Source organism: Papio anubis, chromosome 3 (assembly GCF_008728515.1).
Source record: "Papio anubis isolate 15944 chromosome 3, Panubis1.0, whole genome shotgun sequence".
NCBI classification, from domain to species: domain Eukaryota; kingdom Metazoa; phylum Chordata; class Mammalia; order Primates; family Cercopithecidae; genus Papio; species Papio anubis.
In genome coordinates, this window is record NC_044978.1 from 6,989,893 (window position 1) to 7,016,063 (window position 26,171).

Here is a 26,171-nt window from a genome sequence, read left to right on the forward strand (position 1 = left end):
CTGTGTTCATCATGTTTTTTGCTTCCCCATGTTCCCCTTCTTTAAATGACTGGAGTTCATGTCATTTCAAAAACTTGTGGCCTTGGGCACTGGCAGGCAGAATAGGAAGTAACTATGTCTCATTTTCCCTTTGTGATTTCTCTATGGTTCCATAGAGAAATAAACGCATTAAAAGGTCAGCCATGTGACTTTGCTTGAGCAAAGTATGAAGTTTTTTAAAAAACCATTTCCAGTTATTTTGTGTATGAATCTAATGATGGTAGTCCTCCAGCACTTGGAAAAGAATCAAAATGCTTACCTGTGATGTAATCTTTCACGTCATGGATTTTGCTTGCAGGGTTGTTATTCCTAAACATGTACAAGTTAAAAGGAGCTGGGTCCTTCCCAATTCTTTTCCAGATTTCTATGTCAGGTGTCGTCCACCGTCCTGCCAAAATGTCATAATCTCTTTCTCCAAAGTGGATTAATTTGGTGAGTGGGTCATACAGGCCACCATGAAATCCAATGACCAGTTGAAAGTCAATATTGGAGTCAAAATAGATTTCACCGTATGCAGTGTACTGAATCTGTTTCAGCATAAACCCATTGCTACTGAACACAGCCAGTGGTGTCCCCGTGTTATCCGACGCAATGTAGAATTCATCCCCACTGCTGATTTCCATGGCAAAAAGATGGCCTTGGAGATCGTAATACAGGGATGTAATTTCTGAACTTGAATGGTTGTAGACATGAGTAATCCTAGTGGGATAAGTTAGGTCAGCATAAAAAAACTGCAGGTGCTGTCCTAGACTGGTTTTGCTAGAAACACGCCTTCCCAGGCCATCGTAACGGTAGATCACTGTCCAGCCACTGCCTTTACTGTAAACTCGAGTTAGAAGCCCCTTGGAGCTGTATTCAAAGATTTCCGTGCCTCTTTGACGTAGGAAACCATCTTCATCCAGCCGATACTGAACATCACCCAGGCGAGTGATTCTGTCTCGCAGGTCATAGCGAAGGGGTGTCAGACGTGCGCTGTTACTTGGGTTCAATAAATGGAGGTTTCCATTCAGATCATAGTTGTACCGCCACATTATCTTTTCATTGAGGTAAACTGTTTGGAGCTGTCCATCAACATCATATTCATAAGCATATTTGGTGGTGTTGGCAAAGGGCCCTATTTTAATTTCTCTCTTGGTTACCCGGCCCATGTTATCATATTGAATTGTAATCCAGTACATGAGCGACCTGAATATCTCATACTGAATTTCCTTGATACGGCCATGAGCATCAAAGTGCTTCGTGTAGGTCATTACAGCTGTGGAAATGATCTGGTTAATATCATAATATATAACTCCAAATTTTCCAAACTGCTCAACTTTGCCAGAAATGTCGTCAAACTGATAGAGATCAATAGGCAGTGGAGTTTCATTGATCACACCCTGCATGCTGGTCACTCGAAAGCTGTTGTCATAGCTATAGTCAAATCTTGCATTTACCATCCCATCTTCACTGAAGCGGAAAATCTGCCTGTCAATCAGGGGACCAATTTGCCTGTATCTAATGGTGCAAATAAAACCATCACTCTGGAGGTTTACTGTCTTTAGGACTCCTGCTGTTTCATCATAGGTAAAACTGACTCTTGTGCTATCATATAAAATTTCTGAGAGTCTGGTCTGCCTTCTGTATTTGAATAAGACCCTCCGACTTGTACCCAAGAAAGCCGTTTGCAGAAGCAGCCCCTCCTCGTTGTAGTCCGTGATGATGGAGGCGTTGCTTTCCGGGGGGTTGTATATGTTGCGGTAGTAGCCAATGGAGCGGATGGTCTGCATGGTGTGGCGAGCCACACTGGGCATGGTGATGGCAGACAGGCGGTCCCACATATCGTATTCGAAGATGTACTGCCGCTGGCTATGAAGCAGAAGAACCATGGACTGTAAAGAGAGAACATTCTGTTACCCAGTGTTTGTGAACAGGAGACGCAAAAGCAGATTTAGTGACCACAAATGCGCAGAAACATTCCACTAGAGAAAATGATCTTCATTTTAACTGAGCTATCCTTGACCTTGTGTGTTGTTAACGTTTCTCTGCCTAATTTGCTTGGATGCTTAATTGTGAGGGGTTCTGCAATTAGCGGCTCAAGATTCACAACGTGCTGCCTGTCACGACGGATGGTACCATTCTTTTCCCAGACATTCAGAGCCAACCAGCAGATTGTCAATGGATCTGGATTAGTCATAATACAGGCATGATCAAAGCTGCTTTACACACAATATTTTGAGGAGAAAATAGCATATGGGGAATGCAGTTCCATCCATAATTAGCAATTATTTAGTAAGGTGGCTTCCCCCCCTCATTTGACTGCAGAACCACTCAAATCATGTTTGATTTCTAGTGTACTTGGCAGAAGGGCAAAGCATTCACAATATTACTTTATAAAGACATAAAATTAGCCAAAAATGGATAAAGTGTACATGAAGCATCAACACCAAAAAATATTGTGAAATTAATCACATGGTAAATGAGAGCTATAAATGCCCTTAGTAAAATATTCTATATACACATACAGCTAAATTGTTACAAGGCATCTGTACTGACAACCAAATCTCCATTTCTTTCTGTGGATACCAAATCCGATTTGTGTCTCAGGAACAATAAGAATGGTTTCTGGACTTCATACTGCGTTGGAGCTAAATTATGAAGTGAGTAAATATATTAAAATGAACTCTGCCTATTTCATGAGCCACCGCAGAAAGACAAAATGACAGTCATTTATTAGGCCAACAAACGTGAGAGAAGGTCATCCCAGGCCGGTTAAGTCAAGCTCAGCAGTAACTCAGGGCTCTGGGTGGCTCTGCCCTCTGAGGAAGCTTCCTCTAACCCCTGTTGGGCCACCTGGAACGACACTGGCACAGGGAGGATGTGTGGCTTGGGAGCCCTGCGAGGTCTTCTCCTTTGCCTGACTTCAGCTTCGGTAGAATCTCCTCTTTGGGCAGACCTAGGGGCAATTTTTGCGTGCAGGGTGTGTAGTAAATGTCCTGAGAATTGTTCCTAGTAGTTTGCATTCTTCCAAGGAAAGCTTGGACTATTGCTGGATTCACAGGAATTAATACCTACTTTTGGAATCATCTGAAGTCATATTTGATGGTAGTCTGTAAAATATTACTTGTTTTGCTATGAGTAAGTTTTGGCTTAGTGCACCTATCCCAGTAAGAACATCGAAAGTCTGGGTGGATGTTAGGGATTTGGGAGAGACGATGAGAAAGATCTGTCTGTTGCCTTTTCTGATGCTCCTGGATGCATGCAGGTATCTTGGTCACTGCCTCTGTCATTCTGTGACAGTGGCTCTTCTCAATGATACGCTCCTGGGCTCCCTCTAAACATTTCCCCGTCCCAGTATGATCACTACTATACATTTTTAGGGTTGCGCTTGTATATTTCTGTTACTCTGTAATGCACTTAATTTAAATTGGGGAGACTCCAGAATGAAGCTGTGATCCTCTCCCACTTAGAAACGTTGCCTTAGGGGCTTGTCATCTAACAGGTGCGATTCATTGTCTCAAGGGTGAGTCTCTTCTAAGGAGAGCAGACAGGTGGGTCTGCAAGAGACAGATTGGCCATGAGGGTCCTAGCTGGAAGCATCCCAGAGGTCGGGGGCTGCCGTAAGAGAGGTAGCATCCTATAGTGAGCTCTGGAACTGAAACTGGTTCTCAGGAAGAGTAGCCTGTGCAGTCACCGGCTGGAATCAGGTGGGATGGCTCAGGGTTCAGGGGGTTAGATTTAGACTGAGTCATTCCCCATGGCACCTCCAGTGAAGAAAAAGATTGTGTGAGGGGAGCACAGTGACAATATGGATGTGATGTGATTTATGTGGGTGACAAGAGTTCTTCTGTGCAACGTTTGAGTCAGGAGGGGTGGAGCAGTAACTGCCGAGTAGAGCGTGTAGCACATGCTGCTGGCTAACTGGTGGTGCTGTGCTCTGGGGTCTGAGAGCTACCAGACCTCAACACAGAATCATTTTCTAGGGTGAATGTTTGTCTCAAAGGCAAATGAAACATTCCATGAATATGCTCTTTGGTGGATTATATTTCTTAAGAGAGGAATTACAGCGAGATTGTTCTTGCCTTTTTCTTCCCTTTCTTTTACTTTCATTTCCTCTGACCCAGTCAATACCCCAAGCCACACAGCATACATTTAGCATTTTGCACACGTGTAACTCTAAGTCTCCATTTTTGATACTGTGAAAAGTTCTCGAGAGTGGGAAACAGCCTAATCTAGGATGCTTACCTTTTATATGTAGAAGAAAGGAAAGATGCCACACAGTATACAAAAGTGTGGCTTTCTAAGAAAATCGCCTCTTTTGGTTAATAATGCATAACTAGGATCTACATGCTTTTTATGATTATGTTGAAGTTCTGCCAGGAACAACACAAAGCTGACAGCTTTAACTGTGCTAATGTAAGGCTCTCTCTTAAATGAAAGAGCTAGCACGAAAATCATTTACAAACGACTTACATGCTCAAGGTCTAATTTGTGAATGTTGTCAGTGTGTAAGCTTGGCAGGTGGACAATGTTAATGCTTGTTTGTTTACATCATAAATCACTTAAAAGGGTCTCAGACAGTAGAACTTAACTAAGGAGAAACTACTTTGCTAATGCAGAAATTCATCATTGCTGTGCTCATGTGACTTCTGTATTGATACTTCGAATAATAAAAGGAACTCAGTCATGTGCCACTGTTTCTTTCCCCCTTAGTGCTCTAGATGATGGCTGAAAAATGTGAATTATCCTTTCCCTATTGTTGAGCTTAGTTTGCAGGCATACCTTTTCTAAATATGTGTAACTCCATGTTTTACCATCAGCAAAGACCCGAGATACAATCCTCCCCTGTCCGTCATAATCTACTTTCTCGCTAGTGGTGCCTCGCTGGATGCTGGCGATTTGACCTGTGGATGAATAGGTGACATTGACGGCCATCAGCTTGCTGCTTGGCAGCCAGAGAGTCGGGTGCCCAGACGTGTCGTAGGCGATCCTCAGTAGAAATTTACGGTGGTCGTCATAGATCTTTTCTGTCTTTGTTGTTCGATCAAAGTCAACCGAAAGGAGGTTTCTGCCATTAACCTGTTACACCACCAACAAGATGATAAAATAAATCATGTTATTCCAACACCGGAGTCCCCAGTATTGTTTAAACACCATTTATGATGATTGATTCTCTTTGTCAGTAAATTAATTTAGCAACTTCTTGGGTACAAGTGCAAGGCAGTAGATTAACTGCTCTTTTAAAATGTTTTATTAAGCAGAAAGACAGCCTGGCATTTGTTCAAAACCATTTCAGTTAAATTTTGTAAACTAAAGCAACTGATAAGAAAAATACCAAAATGTATTTGCTTTAAAGTTTGTTCAGGAAATCTCAAGGTGCTAAACATGACACCTATTCATATGACTCAAAGCTCCTCCCCCAAAGACACTGGAAAATAATTGCTTAGTAAATTAATCATGGCTACATTAAATAAAACACAGGGGTTAATGTGACTCTAGCCCTTTGAAGAGCGGTTAAGTAGAAGTTGGAACCCACATTACTGTAAATTATTAATGAGTTTCAATAGCAGCAGGTTATAAACAAGATCATTGCTTTTGGCCCAGTGCTGCGACGTCACAATTTTTTGAGAAGGCCTCTTTCTTTGGAGAAGAGCTGGTTAACTGGCAGGGACTTCAGAGTCCTTCACTAACACATACACATGATCTGAATATTGTACTTATTTGACAAATTCAGCACCATGTGTTGTCACAGAGTCTCTGTGGCTCGGTGCCACGTCCAGAACCTTGGACTAAATCTGGCTGTTACTGTCTGCCATCCGAGGCATACACAACCCAGCATTCGCTATTGCAATTAGAAGTGTGGTCCTGATTACATTCTGCTTTACAAACAGTCTCCAGCGTTTGCAGGCTGTGAACCTCTGAGGGGCAGAGACCATGGCCTATGCATTCTCTGGTCTTCTACAGCACCTTTGTGGGAGGGGTGGCTTGTACATTCCAAAATGCTCACTAACTATTTGGACTGTTACAAATTAAATGGGAAAATCTTAATTTTATATAGCTGTATTCCAGCTAGAACCTTCAAAATGGACAGATCCAGCTGACCCATTTTACACACACACACAACCACTCACGTTTATATAGAAATATATGTCTATATACCTACATCATATATATTTGTAAAATTTGGAATAAAACTACCTTTTGCATTCTATCATTGACATTAAACACGTCCCATGCAAAAATACTCCTTAAGCTTAAACTTTTCCAATTGGCTGTTCAAGGAGAGTATTGTGAAGTCCGGGGAATGGTAGCTCGATAAGCTAAAAAGAAATGATGTTGAGGGCAGGAAGCACCCAGATAGCTGATTTACAAAAAACAAGAAGGCAGAAAGAGCCCTGGAGAGAAATTGCCTTTTTTTTTTTTTTTGAGACGGACTCTCGCTCTGTTGTCCAGGCTGGAGTGCAGTGGTACGATCTCGGCTCACTGCAGCCTCCGCCTCTCGGGTTCATGCCATTCTCCTGCCTCAGCCTCCTGAGTAGCTGGGATTACAGGTGCCCACCTCCACACCCATCTAATTTTTGTATTTTTGGTAGAGACAGGGTTTCACCATGTTGGCCAGGCTCATCTCGAACTCCTGACCTCAGGAGATCCGCTCGCCTTGGCCTCCCAAAGTGCTGGGATTACAGGCATGAGCCACCGTGCCTGGCCTAGAAATTACATCTTAACTTTTCAGTTCTATCAGCTGATGTGGGCAGCCACCCCGCAACACTGTGTCACAGGAGATTGTCAGGGGCGGTGGCTGGGGAGGAACCCAGGACTCCAAAGCCTGATCTCTAGACCTGAAGCAGCCTGACCTCGGCTTTCAAGCCCCCTGAATCTGTTTTGTCCATCTGTAAATAAAGAGGTTGGCCTAGATCCCTTAGGCTCTGTCTTTCAGTGAGTTTTATTTGCCTCTGACCAGCCAGCTGGAGGCTTTCTGAGCTCCATGCGGAAATGTCTGCATATTAGTTGCTCCCCGCCTGATGTGAATTTTGTGAAACTTTATGAGTTGAGCTTTGCAGAATGCTTTGTGTACCCTGGTAAGAAGCTACCAGCTAATGTTACAAATGTATATTTTAAAGTCTGTAGAAAGGTTTGATATCAAATTGATAAATGGCAGAATCAAGTTGTTCAGCTTATATCTGCACTCCATTTTTGGATGCCTCAAGAAGAGGTTTTGCACAATTTAAATGGTTTTCTTAGGGCTCTTGCGTGCCTGTGATTGTGTTTTGAAAGGAAAAAATACCCTGAATGTTTAGGGTTGCCCTCTTTTTTCTTCCTTAGATTATTCCGGGTTTTGGAGGAACTACAAAAGACTGACTGTAGCTTCCAGGGACAGGGCTGCCATGTTATTATTGCCCATGTGTTTGCATTTTCCTTGGCATTCATTTTAATTTGTATTAATTCTTTATTGCTTCCTGGACCCTCCTTCGTCTCTGCAGTTTCCTCTGGTTGGAGTATGGGAAATCTGGACCACAGAGTGGGTGTGACGTGCTGCTGTGGGGAGACAGGCATGGAGCCCCATCTTTTCATGGCCTCTATGCTTGGACTTCTGATTTTTTTTTTTTTTTTTTTTGAGTCTCACTGTCACCCAGGCTGGAGTGCAGTGGCATGATCTTGGCTCACTGCAACCTCCTCCTCCAGGTTCAAGCAATTCTCCTGCCTCAGCCTCCTGAGTAGCTGGGATTACAATCATGTGCCACTGGGCCTTGCTAATTTTTGTATTTTTAGTAGAGACGGGGTCTCACCATGTTGGCCAGGCTGGTCTCGAACTCCTGACCTTAGATAATCCACCCACCTCAGCCTCCCAAAGTGCTGGGATTACAGGCATGAGTCGCCGTGCCCAGCCCTGGCTTCCGATTTGCACCTTTGGTTTGTGGGTATGGTTAGGTGACACTGAAACACCCAGATGCAGGTCAGATGATGCCATCACTGTGTGTGACTTCGACAAGCATCTGGAAGCAGTGAGACCCACCATCTGGACATAAGTTCTGATTTTTCTTTTATCCAGACAAACACTGGATGCTGTGCCTTTCCTGTATCCTCAAACCAAAGTAATGAGGAATGACTTCGAATATGGCTGTGTTTCTTCCCAAATTCCCAACACAAGTCAAGGCTTTAACCATTCTTACTGTTTCCAGACACCGCTCTGTTATTCAGTGTGGAAAATTTCAAAAGATACTAACAGATCTCCTGTTTTTCACCCTCCTTCCCATGCCTGGACTTTCTCCTTTGGGTGTTGTGAACAGGGGCACCTGTGTTCCGGGACATGGTTTGGCTTCACCACATCTTTTTGACGCCAGGGCAACTTTTCAAATATTTTTTTTTTTCTTTTTTTTTTTTGTTACAGTCATAAAGTGCCAGCATTATTTCAGGCTCCAGTGGCTTTTTTTTTTTTTCTCCTGAGACAGGGTCTCGCTGGGACACCTAGGCTGGAGAGCCATAGTGTGATCTCGGCTCACTGCAGCCTCGACTGTCTGGGCTCAAGTGATCCTCCCACCTCAGCCCTGTGAGTAGCTGAGACTACAGGCGTGCGCCACCACACCTGGCTACTTTTTGTATTTTTAGTAGAGACGGGGTCTCCCCGTGTTGCCCTGGCTGGTCTCAAACTCCTGGGCTTAGGCAATCCACCTGCCTCAGCCTCCCAGAGTGTTGGGACTACAGGTGTAAACCACCGTGTCTGGTCTTCTGGTAGACTTTTAATAAATATTTTTAATTATTATTAAAAATATCAGGTTAAGACCGGGAGGGGTGGCTCATGTCTGTAATTCCAAGATTTTGGGAGGCGGGGGCGGGCAGATCACTTAAGGTCAGCAGTTTGAGACCAGCCTGGGCAACACGGTGAAACCCTGTCTCTACAAAAATACAAACATTGGCCAGGTGTGGGGATGCGTGCCTGTAGTCCCAGTTACTTGGGAGCCTGGGGTGGGAGGATCACTTGAGCCTGCGAAGTTGAGGCTGCAGTGAGCCAAGATCACGCTACTGCACTCCAGCCTGGGCATCCCACCAAGACCCTGTCTCAAGAAAAAAAAAGTTATTTATACACACACACACACACACACACACAGACACTTAAATAACAATCTAAAAGTGAAACCCTATCTCAGATCACTGCTACACCTCCAGCTATATAAAAATGAATTCATTTGTTGTGTATGAATAAGAGATCACCATGAATTCCTTTGTGATGTATACTTCTTTTAAGTAAGCGTGGAAAAAAAATATCCATTTTCAAAGATCATGTCCAGCATGATTGTAATTAATCACAATGTCACTTTGATGTTGGGAGCGGGCAGCTATAATCTTCCCTCTGGAATATGCTTGAAAAGAACATGACGCAACACACTTTTCCCAGGGAGTGACGCCAGCAGGGGGGATTACACTGACTTATCCAAGATGTCATGGGGGGAAGTGAGGAAGGGCAGGCTCATTTCCCAGTACACTGGGTGACGATATCAAGACTCTCTTGTGTCCCCGTTAGAGCATCAACTTGCTACAGGTTGTTTTGTGTGTCTGCTCCGTCAGCAGGTGCCAAGTGCATTGTGCAGTCCCACGCTAGGCTGTGCCGCTCAGATTAAAGTGAGAAATAGGCCACTACCAAATGTGACTGGCATAATGAGATTTAAATATGCTATCATATTTATGCATGCCTTTAAACACACGTTTGGCTTTCAAATTTTGAGATTTTCTTTTTTAAAATGATTCACTACAATTTTTTTTTCTCTAAGCTTCTGAATCTGGGCAGCTTTAGGAGATGAATTTTAATATTAGAACACCATGACAATTTTTTTTTGTAATTGATTGAAGGCTGGTTCTACAATCCAGCAGTGATAAAACCTAGGAATATTTACCAAATATTATAAGGCACAGATAAGCAACTGCTATCTATGTGTCTTTTTTTAAAAAAATGAGTTACAAACAAGTAAGTACAGAATAGTTGTGTCTTCTGCTTCCTTACATCTCTATCACAGTTTCCTGTGCTTGTTATTTTCTGCTGTGTCCAGCCTGTCCCTTAATGCACTGTTTCACAGAAATGCTTTTCACGTTGCTGGTTTCTTATATGATTTTTCCATTTCTACTCCGTGCCTTTTTTACTTTTTAAACTTACATATATATATGGCTAGGTGTGGTGGCTCATGACTGTAATCCCAGCACTTTGGGAGGCCGAGGCGGGCAGATCACTTGAAGTCCCGAGTTCAAGACCAGCCTGGCCAAAACATGGTAAACCCCCATCTCTACTAAAAATACAAAAATTAGCCGGGCATGGTGGCGTGTGTCTGTAGTCCTAGCTACTTGGTGGGCTGAGGTATGAGAATCGCTTGAACCCGGGAGACGAGGTTGCAGTAAGCCAAGATCATGCCACTGCATTCCAGGGGTGACAAACGGAGACTCCATCTCAAACAAAAGAAACAGGAAACACACACACACACACACACACACACACACACACACACACAGTATAGACAGAGAGAATGATATCTCTATTATTTCCATTTAACCTGTTATTTCTAGTGTTAGGTTTATAGCAGTCAAACATTTGCAAGGATGTGCTGTTCACATAGCCCCTCTCTTGGGAAGATCTAGATGCAATGGCAATATGAATTTAAGAGAGAATTCATATTGTAAGGCTGGCTTTCCTCATTCTTTCATTTATTGGATAAATATTTGAGTGCCCACCATGTGACAGGCACATAGCTAAATTTAGGTCCACAACTTAAAAATGAACAGAATTTTCTGCTAGGAAATAATGCAGCGTAAGAGAGGAGGCATCCTGTGTCTCAGGCAAGAGTGGAAGGGAAACGGGTGGCTCTTTGGGCTGATTCTCACTGTCTTGGTGGGCTCAGGTCTTTCTCTTCTCTCCCCTCTTTTCTACTTTGGCAGACTCCAGGCTCAGTCCTTAAACCAGATTTTCATATCATCACTTTCTCCCTAGAATTTCTCTCTCAGAATCCACAGAGGAATGAAATTAGCAGTCAGAGCTGGCATATCCAATCTTATCTTGAAAGTAAGAAACCCTCCCCTGTGATCTTGGCATTGTCTCTCTGAGAGCAATCAAACAGATCAGCTGGAGATCTCCTTTCGGTGGGATGGCACAGGCCATTTTAAATAGTGTATTTTCTAAAACGTCTTGCTGAGGCATTGTGGCTCTGCCATTTAGAAAGAAAGTAACACCCATGCCTGTGTGCACTGGGCTCTTCCTTCCTCAAGTGAGGCGTTTTCTTCATTTAGGATTAGGCAGAGAACCAGGGACTTCAGATTGGGTTTCCTCTCTTTCCCTCTCATCTTCCTAAGTTCTTTTTATGTCTTGCAAAGCAGTATTACAAAGAAAAAAAGTGCACACTTACTTACAACTTGTCTCCAAGAACAGCAGGCAATATGTTATGTGGTCAGTTTCCGGACAAAGTATTTCCCACTCCTCCCTCTTGCCAGTGAAATTTTACTATCCAGCAAGCTCAACAGCCCTTTCCTATCCATCTGGTGTGTGAGTAGAAGAGGCTATCTGGGTGTGGGTCAGGGAATATATAACCATGGCTTTTCTTTTCTTGTTTTTTTTTTCCTTTTTGAGACAGAATCTTGCTCTGTCTCCCAGGCTGGAGTGCAGTGGCGCAATCTTGACTCACTGCAACCTCTGCCTCACAGGTTCAAGCGATCCTCCTGCCTCAGCCTCCTGAGAAGCTGGGATTACAGGTACCCACCACCATGCCTGGCTGATTTTTGTATTTTTACTAGAGACGGGGTTTCACCATGTTGCCCAGGCTGGTATCGAACTCCTGACCTCAAGTGATCCGCCTACCTTGGCCTCCCAAAGTGCTGGGATTATAGGCATGAGCCATCACGCCCAGCCTGTTTTCAAAGTACTTTCACATTATCTCATCTGATTCTTACAACAACTGTGTAAAACACAGGTAGTATAGGGTAAATTTCATTTAGCTGCAATATTGCACGCTCTCTCTCTCTCTATATATATAGTCTTATCTTGTTACGGTATTTAGATAATGTATAATCTATATCATAATATAGATATCATGATACAGATAAGGAAACAGATTCAGAGATGTTCTGATTCTCCCATAAGGTTTACTATTAGCAAAAAGTAGAGCCTCATCTGGAACCGTATTTTTTTGAACTCTAGTTAGGTGCTGTGTCTTTGGTGTGCAGAGTGTGGGGCACAGCGGTCATCCATGCCTTCGTGTCTTTTGATGAAGTCCTGCATCTGAGAACAGGTGTGACGCTGTGTGCATGCGTGCACGTGACCCCTGCTTCAGGACAGCTGAGCAAGGGAGGCCTGTGAACTAGCCTTGCGTTTGCCGTGGCCCAAGGCCCAGGCCCCTGGGAAGCAGCAGTGAGTAGAGGCAGCAAATGGGGATGGAGGTGGTGGCAGCATCTGGGGCTCAGCAGAATGAAGAGCAGCAGCTGGAGTCCACTTTGGGAATGGACCACGGCCCTATGAAAGTGACCTGGAAGATGTCTGGAGCTGGTTTTCATGGCCATTGCTTTACCTTCACTCCCGGTCTCCTTTTCTCTCTAGTGTCCTACTGCTTTTGCTTCTCAGCCCTCTCACGACCTGACCTCCCTCCAGCCTCCCCAGCTGCACCTGCCAGAACAGGCCCACGTGGGACTGGAACCACACTGAGCGTGGTGCTCATACTCAGTGTAGACATAGCGGGGTGAGCAGGAGACGCAGCCTGCCCTCAGGGTCATCTGCACAAATCAGAGGGCTGCAGCTATCTCCTGCTCTACGACATGTACGTACCCTGAGCTTGCGACCAAAGACGTTAACTTTTCCTTGGGCTTGCTCTTTTCGGAATCTCCACTCCACCAAGTTTTGGCCGTTCTCACCAGGCAGAGTCATGTTTCTTTTGGCGACAGTCGGATTAGCGGTGCCGGCCAGAACGTGCGGCTCTGTCTGGTAGTGTGAGTCCAGGCCGCTGGCGTAGATAATTCTAAGGGAGCCATCGTAACCAATCTGGTAGCTGTTTCTTAACTGATCTAAAGAACGAGAAGCGCAAAACATGAACTATTAGATACGGATTAAATACTTGGCCGGTTGTGCCCGTTTGATGGGATCTAAATTTCTGATTGAGAGAAGGGGAATGAGAAGAGCCGGATGAGTTGAAATAACTTTCACTTTCATTGTTCAGATTCCTCAACAGGAGTTGGGATAATGGCCATCTTTTCTTTCCTATCCTTTCTTCCCCCCTCACTGTGAAAAATAACAGTTCATCCCAAGTCATACACTGGACCCAGTGCCTGTGGGGACAGGACTGTGAGTTTCTTGGTCACACCTGTGTTGGTGCTTAATGCAGTGCAGACATGTTTTCAAATAAAATAGATGATTGTGTAAAAAAAAAAAAAAAAAAGAAACAAAACAACTTTGACAACTTTGATCCCTGGCATTTCATGCTGTCAGAGGTTTGGCTAAATATTAAAGGCAAACTTTAGGGGAATTTGAAGTCCTTCTCCAGTTTAATAGACTTCTTTTTCTCATTTGCCTGATGAAATGAGAGCTCAGCCTCCATGCGATGTGCACTAAATAAATATTTTGTAAAGAGGCACATATGTGGTCTCTCAGGAGGGTGGTGTATACACCTCCAAGGTCTTGGAAGCCTTCCCTCCCTTGCACCCAATCCCTGCATCTCCTGTCAAAGATCCTTTGAAAGGATTAATATCTATACCTTGAATACCAAAAATAGAAAGCAATGTTCCCTCTGAAATTGACTTCAATAAAGGAAGACATTTTATATTTTATACAAAAAAGCTCATATTGTAGACTCAGTTTAAAATTTTTAAATAATATAGGACCATTTGGGGAAGAAATGATTTCTAGAAATAGCAGTTTTAGATGGTTACAGAGATTACTTCATGGAACAGGTAAAAAAAATGAGTCAAAAAGTTGAATACAGATTTACTCATTATTCTTAGAGTTGTGAACTCACAATTACAAATGTCATTGTAGACAATGTTCTTCAAATTTAGAAAGGAATATGGCAAGGAGGGTCCTTTATGGAGATACGGCATCCAGATGACTATAGATGGAATGAAAAAATGGACATTCCAGGCATTATATGAATGTGTAGTTGTAATTTGGTTTAAAATTTCCATGATATGCAGATTAAAATACTGCATCATATATGGATTCAAAAAGTGCTATGTCTCCAACTACTGTACTTAGATGGTGGTCAGAAGACCTGCTCTGGAAAACTCTTAGGTGATGCAAAAATTGTCTGAGGATGCATGTGAAGGGCTGGAATGAAGTTGTTTTAATACATGGGAATGGAAATAGACAGTATTCCAAGGCTGAGAGATTATTTTATATGTGGTTTTAAAATATGTCTATATAAGTAAATAAATATTACATATACACTGTAGATTATGTCACCAGTATTTCTAGAGGTTTATATTTTCATCTTCCCTTTTCTGGTTCATCTTGGAAACTGGGTGTTGGCACATCCTATCTGGGTGCTGGTGGTACTTTAAAATGATTCGTTTAAAATGATGCTTTCATGTTTACCTTGAACCATGGTGTAGAAAGAATCGATCGAGGACAGATTTGAAGTGATGCTGACATCTTCTTCTCGACTAGATGACTCGATGTCCACTGTGATGGCCTTGTCCATGTCCCCATGCAGGTTTGTGACCACTCCAGTGGGAAACGTGACATTTGTCAGACGACCTTCACTGTCATAGCTAAGTACAAGGGGCATTAACTTGGTGTTAAATAGGAAACTGCAGTTTCTTCTGACTTATAAATACAATGTGTAGCAATATTAGTTGCACAAATTTGGAGGAGTATTTGTCTTCGTGAGTGAGCTATGCAGAGTGAGGACTTCAAACATGCTTTGAAGTAATCAAAAACCTGTTTAACATAGAAAAACCTCACCGGTGAGAACACGAGTGAACAGACCAGCTCTCCATCTCAACACATGATTCTTTGAAGTGTGACCAAAATCCTCCTGCACATCTAATTTGCTGTTTCAAAGGGAACATGTTTGCTGATATTAAATTCCTTAGTATTCCTTCATATTTTCTACAGAGTAGATTTAATTCACTGTTACGTCGGTTCTTAAAGATTTACTGACTTACTCCCTCGGTGGCAGTACAGTACAGTATGTTTACGTGCATGTATGTATTTGCATATGTAAAAAATCCTTTTAGTATCTTCAAACATCCTCAACAAATTAATAAAGTAAGAACCTTTTAAAGACTATTTCTCAGTGATTGACATACTTCATAATGGTAAATTAGAGCTTGAATGCTGGCAGTGGTGATGATAACCCATTTTGTCTACAGTGATATTGCAAGAATGGGGGATATCTTGCATGACGATTTACTGTGTTCACTGAAATGAGATGCAATCTTTCCTGACATTTAATGATTATTTGTTTTTTTATTACACGCTTACTCTTTTTAGCAAATACAAGAGGAACTTTTAATTTGAGTGTTAAAATACATTTTTAAAAGCTGTTCTGTGCTCATAAATATGCATCACAGAAGCAACATTTGACTGAAGAATTGAATTTCTGTGACTTTTATATTTGTGGCAGCACCAGAGAAAATTTCAAAAATGACAGTGTCGTCTGAAGAAAGAAAAAAAAATGCAAAATTCTGGATGAGAAATTAGGGGTTTCCTTGGGACCACAATACACTAAAGGATTTCAGATTGATTCTAAGACTCCTTCACTAACTGAAGGTTCCCAGTGAGATGGATACCTGAATCAACATCCTACTTAAAATAAGCCCAGACACAGAACTAACAGAGAAACAACACTGTTAGAGACAGACAGGTTACCAGGGGAGGAACAAAGTGACAGGGGATCATAATCATAGGTGAAAACATGGGGCAACACAGGAGTGAGGTGTAAAAAAGCTACTAAGGTGATATTTTGGAATAAAGGGATAGAGAAGTGTTTTTTTTTTTTCCTTTCCTTTTTTTTTTTTTCCAATTTCACTTGTTTATGAAATAGGGAGTTTTTAGTGAAACATTCATTTTGAAAAATGTGATTGGTCATTAGGAGAAGATTCCAGGTGAAAAAGACAGAGAAGACTCCGCCAGGACAATGTTATAGTAGAAAGAGGGAAGAAAGAGAGGAGGAAGGCGAGGGACAGAGGTCTGTTCAGTGCCAGTTGATGAACTGATCCTATTAATTCCGTGGGGACAGTATCGGTCAGATCATGGGTTTGACTGACGTGATCTGACAACCTGCCACGCTGCTCAGCCAGCGGCAGGAACGGGCACTCAGGACGGACAAGCCAGGGATGGAGACGCAGAGGAAGCAAATGCACCATTAAGTGCAATCATTGTTTAGACTCACAAAAGGCAGAGCTGAAGATGTCCTCCCTGCCAACCCAAATGCCCCTAGCAAAGGAAGGCATAAATGAAAGAAATCCAACAGAGTTTATTGCTGTCATCACTTTTTTGAAGAAATTACTGCTCTTGAAGAAACAAACATGCACTGGTTTATTTATGGAGCAAGCAGCGCAGAGTTACAGAATTATTGACAAAACCAGCCTAAAGTTCTGTCGTTACATTTGGTATAAGTCTTGCAGCACATTACACATCTCATAGGATGATGTGAAGAACGTGCTGTTGGGTTAAAAAAAAATAACGCCCTTTTGAATGCCTCCACACAGGAGAATTCTGTATTGTACTGTTTTCCCCCCTTTCGGAGATGGAAAATGAAAATATGAGGCGGTTAGCTGACTTGATCTGGCTCTCACTCTGTCTCTTGACTGGACCATAACTGGAACTTTTGTGCAGCTGACCCCAGGCCCATTAGCCCTCCTGTAGATCACAGTGCCTGATTTAAAGCTGGGAACTCTGGCTGTATATAGATGGCACCGCCTGCAAGCAGCTTGCTGATTCATTCTCCTCTGCCCTTTTTTGACCCTTTTGCTGGTTTATATTTTCTAGCCTCATTCAATCTGAAGCAGAGACTTCACCTTTCTCCTGTAGAAAGCATTTCTGCAACCTCTGACTTTGCTATTTCATTGGCTTTGCCCCACGTTCCGTTCCCTGCTGGGCAGGCATTCTGTATCACAGGACCCTGCGCACAGGGAGATACAGCCCAGGAAGCCGAGCGTTCAGACTCTCACCTATTAGCCTTTGGTTCTTTGGGAAATAAATATACAAGTAACCTTTGCAGGTAGTACAGTTAGAATGACAGAGGGTTAAGCTGGGATCTCAGTGGCCCAGCTTAACAGGTTAGCCCTGGAAGTTCTGAATTTGTGCCTTCCAAGGAGTAGCTGAACCTAAGTGCAGGCACTAACAGGGCTGAAGTGTTTGCACAAGGAAGGCTGCTCCGGCGTCAGGGTCCTCAGAGCTCCTATGTAACCCGGCACCCAACAGTTTCAGAACAGCCTTTCTGTGCGAGCTAAAGCATGAGGATATTGTGAAAACTAAGAGAAGTCTGGGTGAGCAGAGGTCACATACGTGACAATTTAACTATGAAAAATGACGGTCCTGTGAGGCTACCGTTCACCAGAGTGAGCAGAAGGGGAGATGTGTTCATGCTGGCTTAGCTGGGGAAGAGCTGCACCCAGGTGGGGACCAGGCCAGGCCCCAGAACAGACGTGGGATCAGGCAGTCGGCGGGGGGCCCGGGTGGGGCTAGGAGGGCTACGGAGGAAGGTGTCAGGGGGTGCAGGGGCCCGGCTGAGGCACAGTAGCCAGCACAGAGTCATACTGGAAGGGAGCCTTGGGTGGATCTCCTCACTGGAGAACATGAGGTGCTGAAGAAGGTTTAAAGAAAGCGAGGTTTTCATGAGGAACCTAAGGTGGGGTGAGAGTGGCTCCCTGACTTGCCAATTTTACAAACCACGAAAAAAAATCAGGGATCAACACGGGGTTTTTAAATTAAAAACTACTACCTGTTACTCCCATCGTTTCATAAACGAGGCCATTTAAACATATCAAAGAGAGGCAGGACCTACCTTCAGGGTGAGTGCTTTCAAAAGAACTGTTTATTATTATTATTATTATTATTATTTTTTGAGAGACAAGTCTCACTCTGTCGCCCAGGGTGGAATGCAGTGACACTCGGCTCACTGCAACCTCTGCCTCTCGGGTCCAAGCAATCCTCCTCCCTCAGCCTCCCAAGTAGCTGGGATTACAGGCCCCCGCCACCACGCCCAGGTCATTTTGTATTTTTAGTAGATACGGGATTTTACCATATTGGTCAGGCTAGTCTCAAACTCCTGACCTCAGGTGATCCACCCGCCTTGGCCTCCCAAAGTGTTGCGATTACAGGAGTGAGCCACCACACCCGGCCAAAAGGATTGTTCTTTATTTACGTATATATTTATTTTTTTTTTTGAGACAGAGTCTTGTGCTGTTGCCCAGGCTAGAGTGCAGTGGCGCGATCTTGGCTCACTGCGACCTCCGCCTCCAAGGTTTAAGTGATTCTCCTGCCTCAGCTTCCAGAGTAACTGGGATTACAGGCGCCTGCCACTGCGCTAAGTTTTTTTTTTTTTTTTTTGTATTTTTAGTAGAGACGGGTTTCACCATCTTGGCCAGACTGGTCTCAAACTCCCTACCTCATGATCCACCCGCCTCGGCCTCCCAAAGTGCTGGGATTATAGGCATGAGCCACCGCGCCCGGCCTAGGACTGTTCTTTAAAAGCAATGAATAAAGCTTTCTAAAACATTCTCCACATCATTTTTTTTTCCTTTCAGTGTGGACGAGTAAAAACTTTTTCACAGATTAGCACCTATGTCAACAGAAATGAAAACAAGACGAAGGAAAGACATTAAAAAAGCGACCCGGGGACTCTGACTAAGGGAGTGAAAGAAAGTGAGTCTTCCAAGACGACTGGCAGGTACTCCCATAAGCATCAGGCTAACTCTTCTTTACCTCGACGAAGGGAAACCAGTGCACCAACGAATGGCCACCTAGCCTCTGAATCGCTCTGACTCCAGGTCTTCAAAAGCCCTTTCCAACTACTAGATATGCCTCTGGGCAGATTCTCTGCTTATTTGCAACTGTGTGGCTCAATTGAATGTTGCTTGGCCTTAGTGGTGAACTAACCCTGCCCAGCTTGTAGATTTGAGAGGCAGTTTTCTTTTATTAGCTTTTTGAATGTACAATGCAATAGGCTCCAGGGAATTTGAATAGTACATCAACTTCATGCCCTCCATTGCATTCCTCTGGCCTTAGCCTCATGGTTTCAAATTCATAACACACAGCACATGCCTTCCTGCTCCTGCCTGGCCCCCCTTTACAAAGGACTCTCGCTGGAAAGGACAGACGTCCTCAGGCTCTCCGTGACCTACCGCGCTTTCACTGATGGGATGCCCTTATCTGAGGTTTATCTATTTGTTCGTCTTTAATTTGGATTGCATGTTTGCCTAGACTTGCTGTTTTAGTTTTTGTGGTATATTTTTAAATCTCTTTTTTAAGTTTCCTAAGTAATGGGATTATCGACAAACGCCTCAGAGAATAGCAGCCTCAGTCATTCTCAGCTGAGAATGCTACATTCAACCTGACATGACATTTTCTTTCTCTCTGCCCCTTGCAGATGTGAAGCTCCTAACTTTTTCCTTTTGCTTGGTAATGTCTCTCAGATATTTATCTTTCTATTCCCAGAGCTGCCCTAGACTTTTAAAATGGGTCTATCTGCCTCTTCCCATATGCACTGATACCAAATCAATCTTTTGAAACACCATGATTATAATACCTTTCTACTTAAACATCTTCAGTAGATGCTCAACAGAGAGAAAAATCAACTGATTTGGACTGTTACCAACCCAATATCAACAGCCTATTGATACTGCAGATTTATTCACGTGGAAACCATTTGCAGTTCTCGAAAACTTTCTTTACAACTTGACAACGGGAGTATTTATCGTCTTCCCCATAAAATGGCTTCTTTAACCAAAGGTTATGTTTTTAAAATTATCTTCTGCTTTTGAGAAAAATATGTGTCAATGAGAGCACAGCTTTAGAGCAGCGCCTACGCCGGGGCAGAGAAGTCATTCTAACTCTGGGGGCGGGCTAGTCTGTGGAGTGACGTGCTCTTTGTCCCTTCTGTGGAGTGTTGGTCCGGAATTCAGCCTGACCCTGAGGTGGCCTGACTCAAAGACGAGACCAGCCTATGTCGTTACATATATACTGGCGGCTAATGCCCTCCCCACCCCTCTGTCATTTTCACCTAGGGAAGCCGGAATGAGAGGCAGTGAAATGTGATTGCTTTCTCTGGTCAAAACCAAGCCTGTTCTGGGCAGGCAATACAGCAGCAGATGTTGGTTTGGGCTCATTCTGAAAGCCTCCAGATGGGATAAATGTTCAAGTTTCCTTATGAGTGGGCCTTCCCCGGGATCTTCCTCAGGGCCATCCCAGAACTAGCCTGCTTTCAGAGCTGCTTAGTGGGTTCCATGGGTTTGCTTTCAGACTTGGATCCCAGTAAGAACTCACATGAAGGACTTAATTAACCCATCTTTCTCCCACTCTCACTATAATGTATATGTGTGTGATGTGTGTATATAGTATATGTAGTGTACGTGTGTATTATACACACATACACACCCACAAACACACACACACACACTTTACACAGAGGGAGAATCTAATAGTTGCTTAGGTTCAAATTTCCTTCCATAGTTTAACAGCCAACAACAACAAAAACAATCCCCTCCATCTTGTCACCAGTGACCACAGTGCTTTTCCCACAACGCTAATTTGTAACAGCCTCTTATCTGTTGTTGAGGTAAAGTGGAACACAATGGCTAACCCTGTCATGACTAAGCATGTAGGCATAAATCACTCCTGGATCCTCCTTCCTGAGGAGGGACATGTGCACAAACAGCGAACGTGGAACGGTGGGCTGATGCGGAATCTTAATGGCAATAATGTAATTTGCGACAGCAATATCAAAAGATTTTACATTTAAGTCTTCTGAGAAAGAACCTGTGGTTTATGTATTTTAACCATTATCTCATAGACAAATCGTAATTTGTAGCAAGGTAGTAAGAAATCCTCAAAAATCAGGTATTGGATAGAAAATGCTTCTATCACCAAGGGAAGTAGAGCAGTCGCCTACGCCACATCATGGCACCACCTGATTCTCCGCTGCCTGCTACCTACCTGTCATCAAAAATGGCAGGGAAAATGCGAAAGAAGAAAAAGACAGTATTACTTTACGTGAGTCTGGTCTCGGGGCTAAGGGGGTCCTGATGAGAAAGGGGTGAGAATTGTATGGGGTGGGGGTGGGTAACCCCAATGTGGATTTCTTTGTTGCTGCTGCATTTAATTAGGAGGTCTGGCTGATGGGGTGAACTCTGACCCGCGCTTTGCTCCATAAAACCAGAAAGGGTAGCAGTCTGCAGTCAAGCTGCTATTCTTTTTTTTTTTTTTTTTTTTTTCAAACACCCCAGCTAACATGAGTTCAGAGGCATGTAGACAAGGGCAGAGCCTCCCCCACTCCTCTCTGGTTCAGCCCTTTTGAACACTGAGCATAGTGATAGATGGTCACAGAAATGCCATTTTCTTCAAGGATCAAATTCAAAAATAGTGACCCAATGCCTCTTTCCTTTCATAGTCATTACCACATCATGGAGAACTGACAAAGTGGTAACGCTCAGCGCTGACATTCGCAGGCCTTGAGACAAAGGCATCCAAGTCAGGGCATTCCAGAATTAGTTCCCGTAGGGATTCCAAGGATTCTGGGTTAGCCATCATTAAGAGAAGAATCATGTTTAAGCCAGTCTTTTTTTTTTTTTTTTTCTTTTTTAAATTGTTTATTGAGTGAGGAAGGCTGACATGGGTAGGATACGCTTATTTGTTTAGCAATCTGGTCTTGAAATGGAGACCTCCTAGACAGCTGATGGCAAGGAAAATTTTTGTTCCAAAGAATCTGTAAAGCAGAACTGTGCATGCCCTCATCCTCCTGGATTTATTCCATGGGTCTGGAAGTGCTCAGAGGAAAAACTCCTCCTTCTCTTTTGTTCTCCTTGTATCCTGGTGCTTGTTCAGCCGTACACAGACCCACACCCTGGCAGTGAGCGAGGACAAGGAGGGCTGTGGGAAGCTTCTAGTAAGTGGGAAAGATTTTTAAAAAGTAGGTGCCCATTTGGAAAGAGAAAATTCTATTTATTTACTATAAATTGCTATTTCTACCACCAACATTAACACATAAGATACTAGTGTGACTGAAATGCAATATGCATAACTGTTTTAGCAGAGGGAACACGGTAATTTTTGTCAAGTGTTGTTTCTTTTGGAATACACCTTGACAGGGGCCTATAAGAAGGTGGAAAGAAATGGTAGAATCACATATTTTCTTTTGAATAGGAAGTGATTTTTAATTACTAAGGAGTCTTTTATGTTACAGGTGAGGACAAGAAAATCCAGAGAGGTGCTCTGACTCTCCCAGTCATGCAGTTAGGAGTAAGCAACACAATCGGGACGGGAACCCAGGTTTCTAGTTTCATCTTATGAGTGTCAACGACTTGGAAAACGGAGGTGAGTAAAGAGGAAGGGGAAGGAAAAAGAGTCTAAGATGAGACAATATGGAGACTAAGATGTTACCTACTCACAAGCTTTAAGAGAGAACATGAACATTGTGCAAAGTGCAACAAGTAAGGGGAGGCAACGGAATGACCACATTTGGGCAGTTAAGGAGCAAAACGGAGCAAAGAAAGAAGATCAAATACAGAAAGTGATTGAAAATACAAGGGAAGATACAGATTGGAAGATTTCAAAAAATGAGGGACAGAGCATCCAGTAGGAGAAAGTGGATCCTTGAGTATTAACATAGTTGTTGTCTTTTATTATGAAGCCACAGGAAACTCCAGTCTGTAAACTCACATATTTACACCTTTTTTTCCCACTGTCTTCTACACTCCCTTTCAATATGATTTGATTCACGCTTATAGCTTCGGCTCTCTCAGTAGCTCTCGTGTCCACATATTTGGAACTGTCCTCTCCTAAGTTCCAATCAGACATTTTTTTTTTTTTAATCACATGCTAGACTGTGCTACGGTACTCTCAAAGTCATAATTTACAAATCTGAACTCATCTTTTGTTGATCAATGCACAATTCTTCCCTGTATCTCCATATCCTCTAGTCACCTAAGTTGGGAAAACAGAAACTCATCCTTGATCCCCTTTCTCCCTTACCTCTTACATTCAGACAGCAAGTTACATTTCATTTCCTAATGAGCTGACTGACCTAAACTGCCTCCTGACTTTCCTTTCCTAACCTACTTTTCTACCTTAAATCTATCCTTACATTGTCACCAGACTGGCTGTGTTGCTGTCCCCGTTAAACTCCTTGAATAGAGATCCGCCTACCCCAGAGGGAAGATCCACCACAGTCCAGCTCTTAGCGGTGCAAGCTCTGCTTGGGCAGAGGCAGCATCTCCTTCCCTGGTTTCATCTCCCTCCTCCCCACACACATTCGATGCTCCTGTCATTCTGAGCTGTGTGTTCTTTCCAAAGCCTGGCACGTTCTGCTCCTGGGTAAATGCTTTCCTCTGGCCTAGAAGTCTCTTTCTCTCTCTTCTGGGTAGCCTTTATTCACAACTTGCAACACTGATCTTAAAAATTACCTCCCTTGGTAAGTTTTTCTTGCCACATCCTGTCCCCAATTCTCAATCGGATTTAGATGCTCTTCCTCTGTACTTGCACGGCCTGTCGAACAACTATCTTAGCACTTACCCTTCTTATCACTGTTTACTTGTCTTTCTCTCCCAGTGGACTCTGAGCTCCTTGAAAGCAGGGAATGTGTCATCTAGCTCTGCATTCTCCAGCACCTAAGGCCAGTACCTGGCACATAATAAATTCCTATTGAATGAATGAGCGCATGAGTGAATAAATGAAAACCAGGAAATTAGGGGCTAAATAGGAAAAGCTTGATGATCAAAAAGTACAGAAAACTTCCCACCTTATCAAAGCCTAAGAGTCTTGAAATAATTTAATAATTTGTCAATCTGTTTGCTTTTGCAATGTAGCACGGAAAAGGCTTTCATTTTCTTTTAGGTGGCATAGCTGCTTTTGGAAACGGTGCCTCTCAGAGGCTCATGTTGCCTGGACCAGTCCCATACGGGATTAACTATGCTTGTGGTTAATTGTTGTGTTAAGGAGAATGAGGTACACTTTAAAAATTAAGTGAAAAAACTAGAAATCTTTATTAAATTAGTAATGGGTGAATGAACTAATCTTTGATTGGATATGCATACACAGATATGAACATGAAGATAACTTCCTGGGCATAACCTTTCTCACTAGCTCTAAATTATAAATAACCACTGCATAAACCCATTCTGACCTTCCTTGAGGGTTTAAAGGTTTGAGGTTTAGTCATCCTGAATATTTTTTGACTTCTCTAGGAATAGTCGGATGCATTTAGATACTCACATTGTGCTCCTCCAGATATAACATTCCTGTAACCTTTCTTTTATTACTATAACGCTAACTGACCTAGCTTAAAAACATCATCCTCTATAAATCAGTACTTTCTTCTAATTTTGGCAAGGCTTATGCTTGCCTTTATTAGAACTTGGTTCCATCTTTTCTTTCTTTCTTTCTTTTTTTTTTTGAGACAGAGTCTCGCTCTGTTGCCCAGGCTGGAGTGCAGTGGCATGATCTTGGCTCACTGCAAGCTCCATCTCCTGGGTTCAGGCCATTCTCTTGTCTCAGCCTCCCGAGTAGCTGGGACTACAGGCGCCTGCCACCACGCCCGGCTGATTTTTTGTATTTTTAGTAGAGACGGGGTTTCACCGTGTTAGCCAGGATGGTCTCGATCTCCTGACCTCGTGATCCGCCCGTCTCGGCCTCCCAAAGTGCTGGGATTACAGGCATGAGCCACTGTGCCCAGCCCCATCTTTTCTTTTCTAGAGTTTGAAACAGAATGAGGTCTTTCTTCTAGCTGATGCTTGACTTACATTCATTCAATGCTTAATCAATTAACGACTTTAAAATACACTAAGTTTTTCAGCCTTTGCTTTGTATACACTGTTTTTTATTAAAAAGCCCAGTCATGGGAAAATCTAAAGTTATATCAGACCTACACTCTTAAAATACACTTAAAGAGAACAAAAAGTAGTTTTTAGAAAGCTCTACACAGGAGTATTTCTTTACATCAATATTTTCAGAAGTTGTGGGGGTCTCTCTTGAAGAACCATAGATTCACCAAACTTTGGGATGAACTTGAAGTCTAGGAAATCTTTTTTGAAGTGTGTCAGTATGTGTGTTTACAAGAAGTGGTAGTGGTGATGATGGGGTGGGGAAGGACAGTGTTGCTAAGTGAGGGGTTAGAGTGACTTGAAGCATGTGGATCGTATCCCCAACCATCCTATCTCCTTCATAGACTGCCTTCCCCAACCTGGACAGAGCTCCAAAGAGGAGTGCAGTGTCCACGCTGGTTCTGCGTTTGCAGCCTCAAGATATTCTGACACCACTCTAGGATCCTGAAACACAGGCCAAGGACTTTCTCTGTGTTGAACACCTTCCTGGGAGGCTAAGGAGTTACAGAATCCAGGAGTGAGAGCTGCTGGCATTGATTTTATTTTGATGTCAGAGGAATGAGCCACAGATGCTGGAAAGTCTCTAGAAAACACCCAATTGTCAATCCTCAGTTCTGTGATTGTAAAACATGAAATGTTCTCTTGCAATCATCGTCCATGTGTACACTTCTTGCTTTATTATCAATCATTTTAAATGGCTGGTGTACACAGCTTAGTGTTAGGGTAAATCACCTGATAATCACTGTGTAAGGGAAGCTGATGATACACACGGATATGAGGCCATCAAATCATCTGTCTAATCTAGACAGTTGCATAATGAGTTTAAAGAGGAAACTGGACACTTGTGGAAGCTGCATTTACTCTAGAACCATTATGGAACAAGTTAGCACATGTGGAACATTGATTTGCCAGATGGAACACCCTGAAAGAGTTAATTCAACCTTGCAGCTATCAACACACTCCAGGGACACAGCTGATGAACTGAGACTATCTGACTTATTTTTTGTGTAATTTTTTGAGTAATCTGAATAACATACTATTTCCCCAGTTTCTTGTCTCCTTTGAAACCTGGGCAGAACTAACGGTTTTTAAAAACTACACTGCAGAAGGGAACTGGAATAGATCAAGTATTAATAAAAGTATTGCCTTAATAG

At 43.0% G+C, this 26,171-nt stretch overlaps 1 protein-coding gene and 1 long non-coding RNA gene across 11 annotated transcripts in view; one reads left to right on the forward strand and one right to left on the reverse strand.

Moving 5' to 3' along the window:
• The window catches only part of TENM3 (teneurin transmembrane protein 3), a 1,346,134-nt gene that overhangs the window by 8,846 nt on the left and 1,311,117 nt on the right, over positions 1–26,171 (reverse strand). For all 10 annotated transcript variants that reach the window (XM_009207910.4, XM_009207907.4, XM_009207902.4 and 7 more), the window contains 4 exons: positions 14,570–14,745; positions 12,812–13,047; positions 4,801–5,097; positions 299–1,910 (listed from right to left, as the gene is read on the reverse strand). In XM_009207910.4, coding sequence (XP_009206174.2) covers positions 299–1,910; positions 4,801–5,097; positions 12,812–13,047; positions 14,570–14,745 — 2,321 coding nt within the window. The remainder of the gene's footprint in view (positions 1–298; positions 1,911–4,800; positions 5,098–12,811; positions 13,048–14,569; positions 14,746–26,171) is intronic.
• On the forward strand, positions 21,788–26,011 carry LOC110743207. Its single transcript, XR_002521891.2, has 2 exons — positions 21,788–22,513; positions 25,362–26,011. It is a non-coding gene; the product is annotated as an uncharacterized LOC110743207 (long non-coding RNA).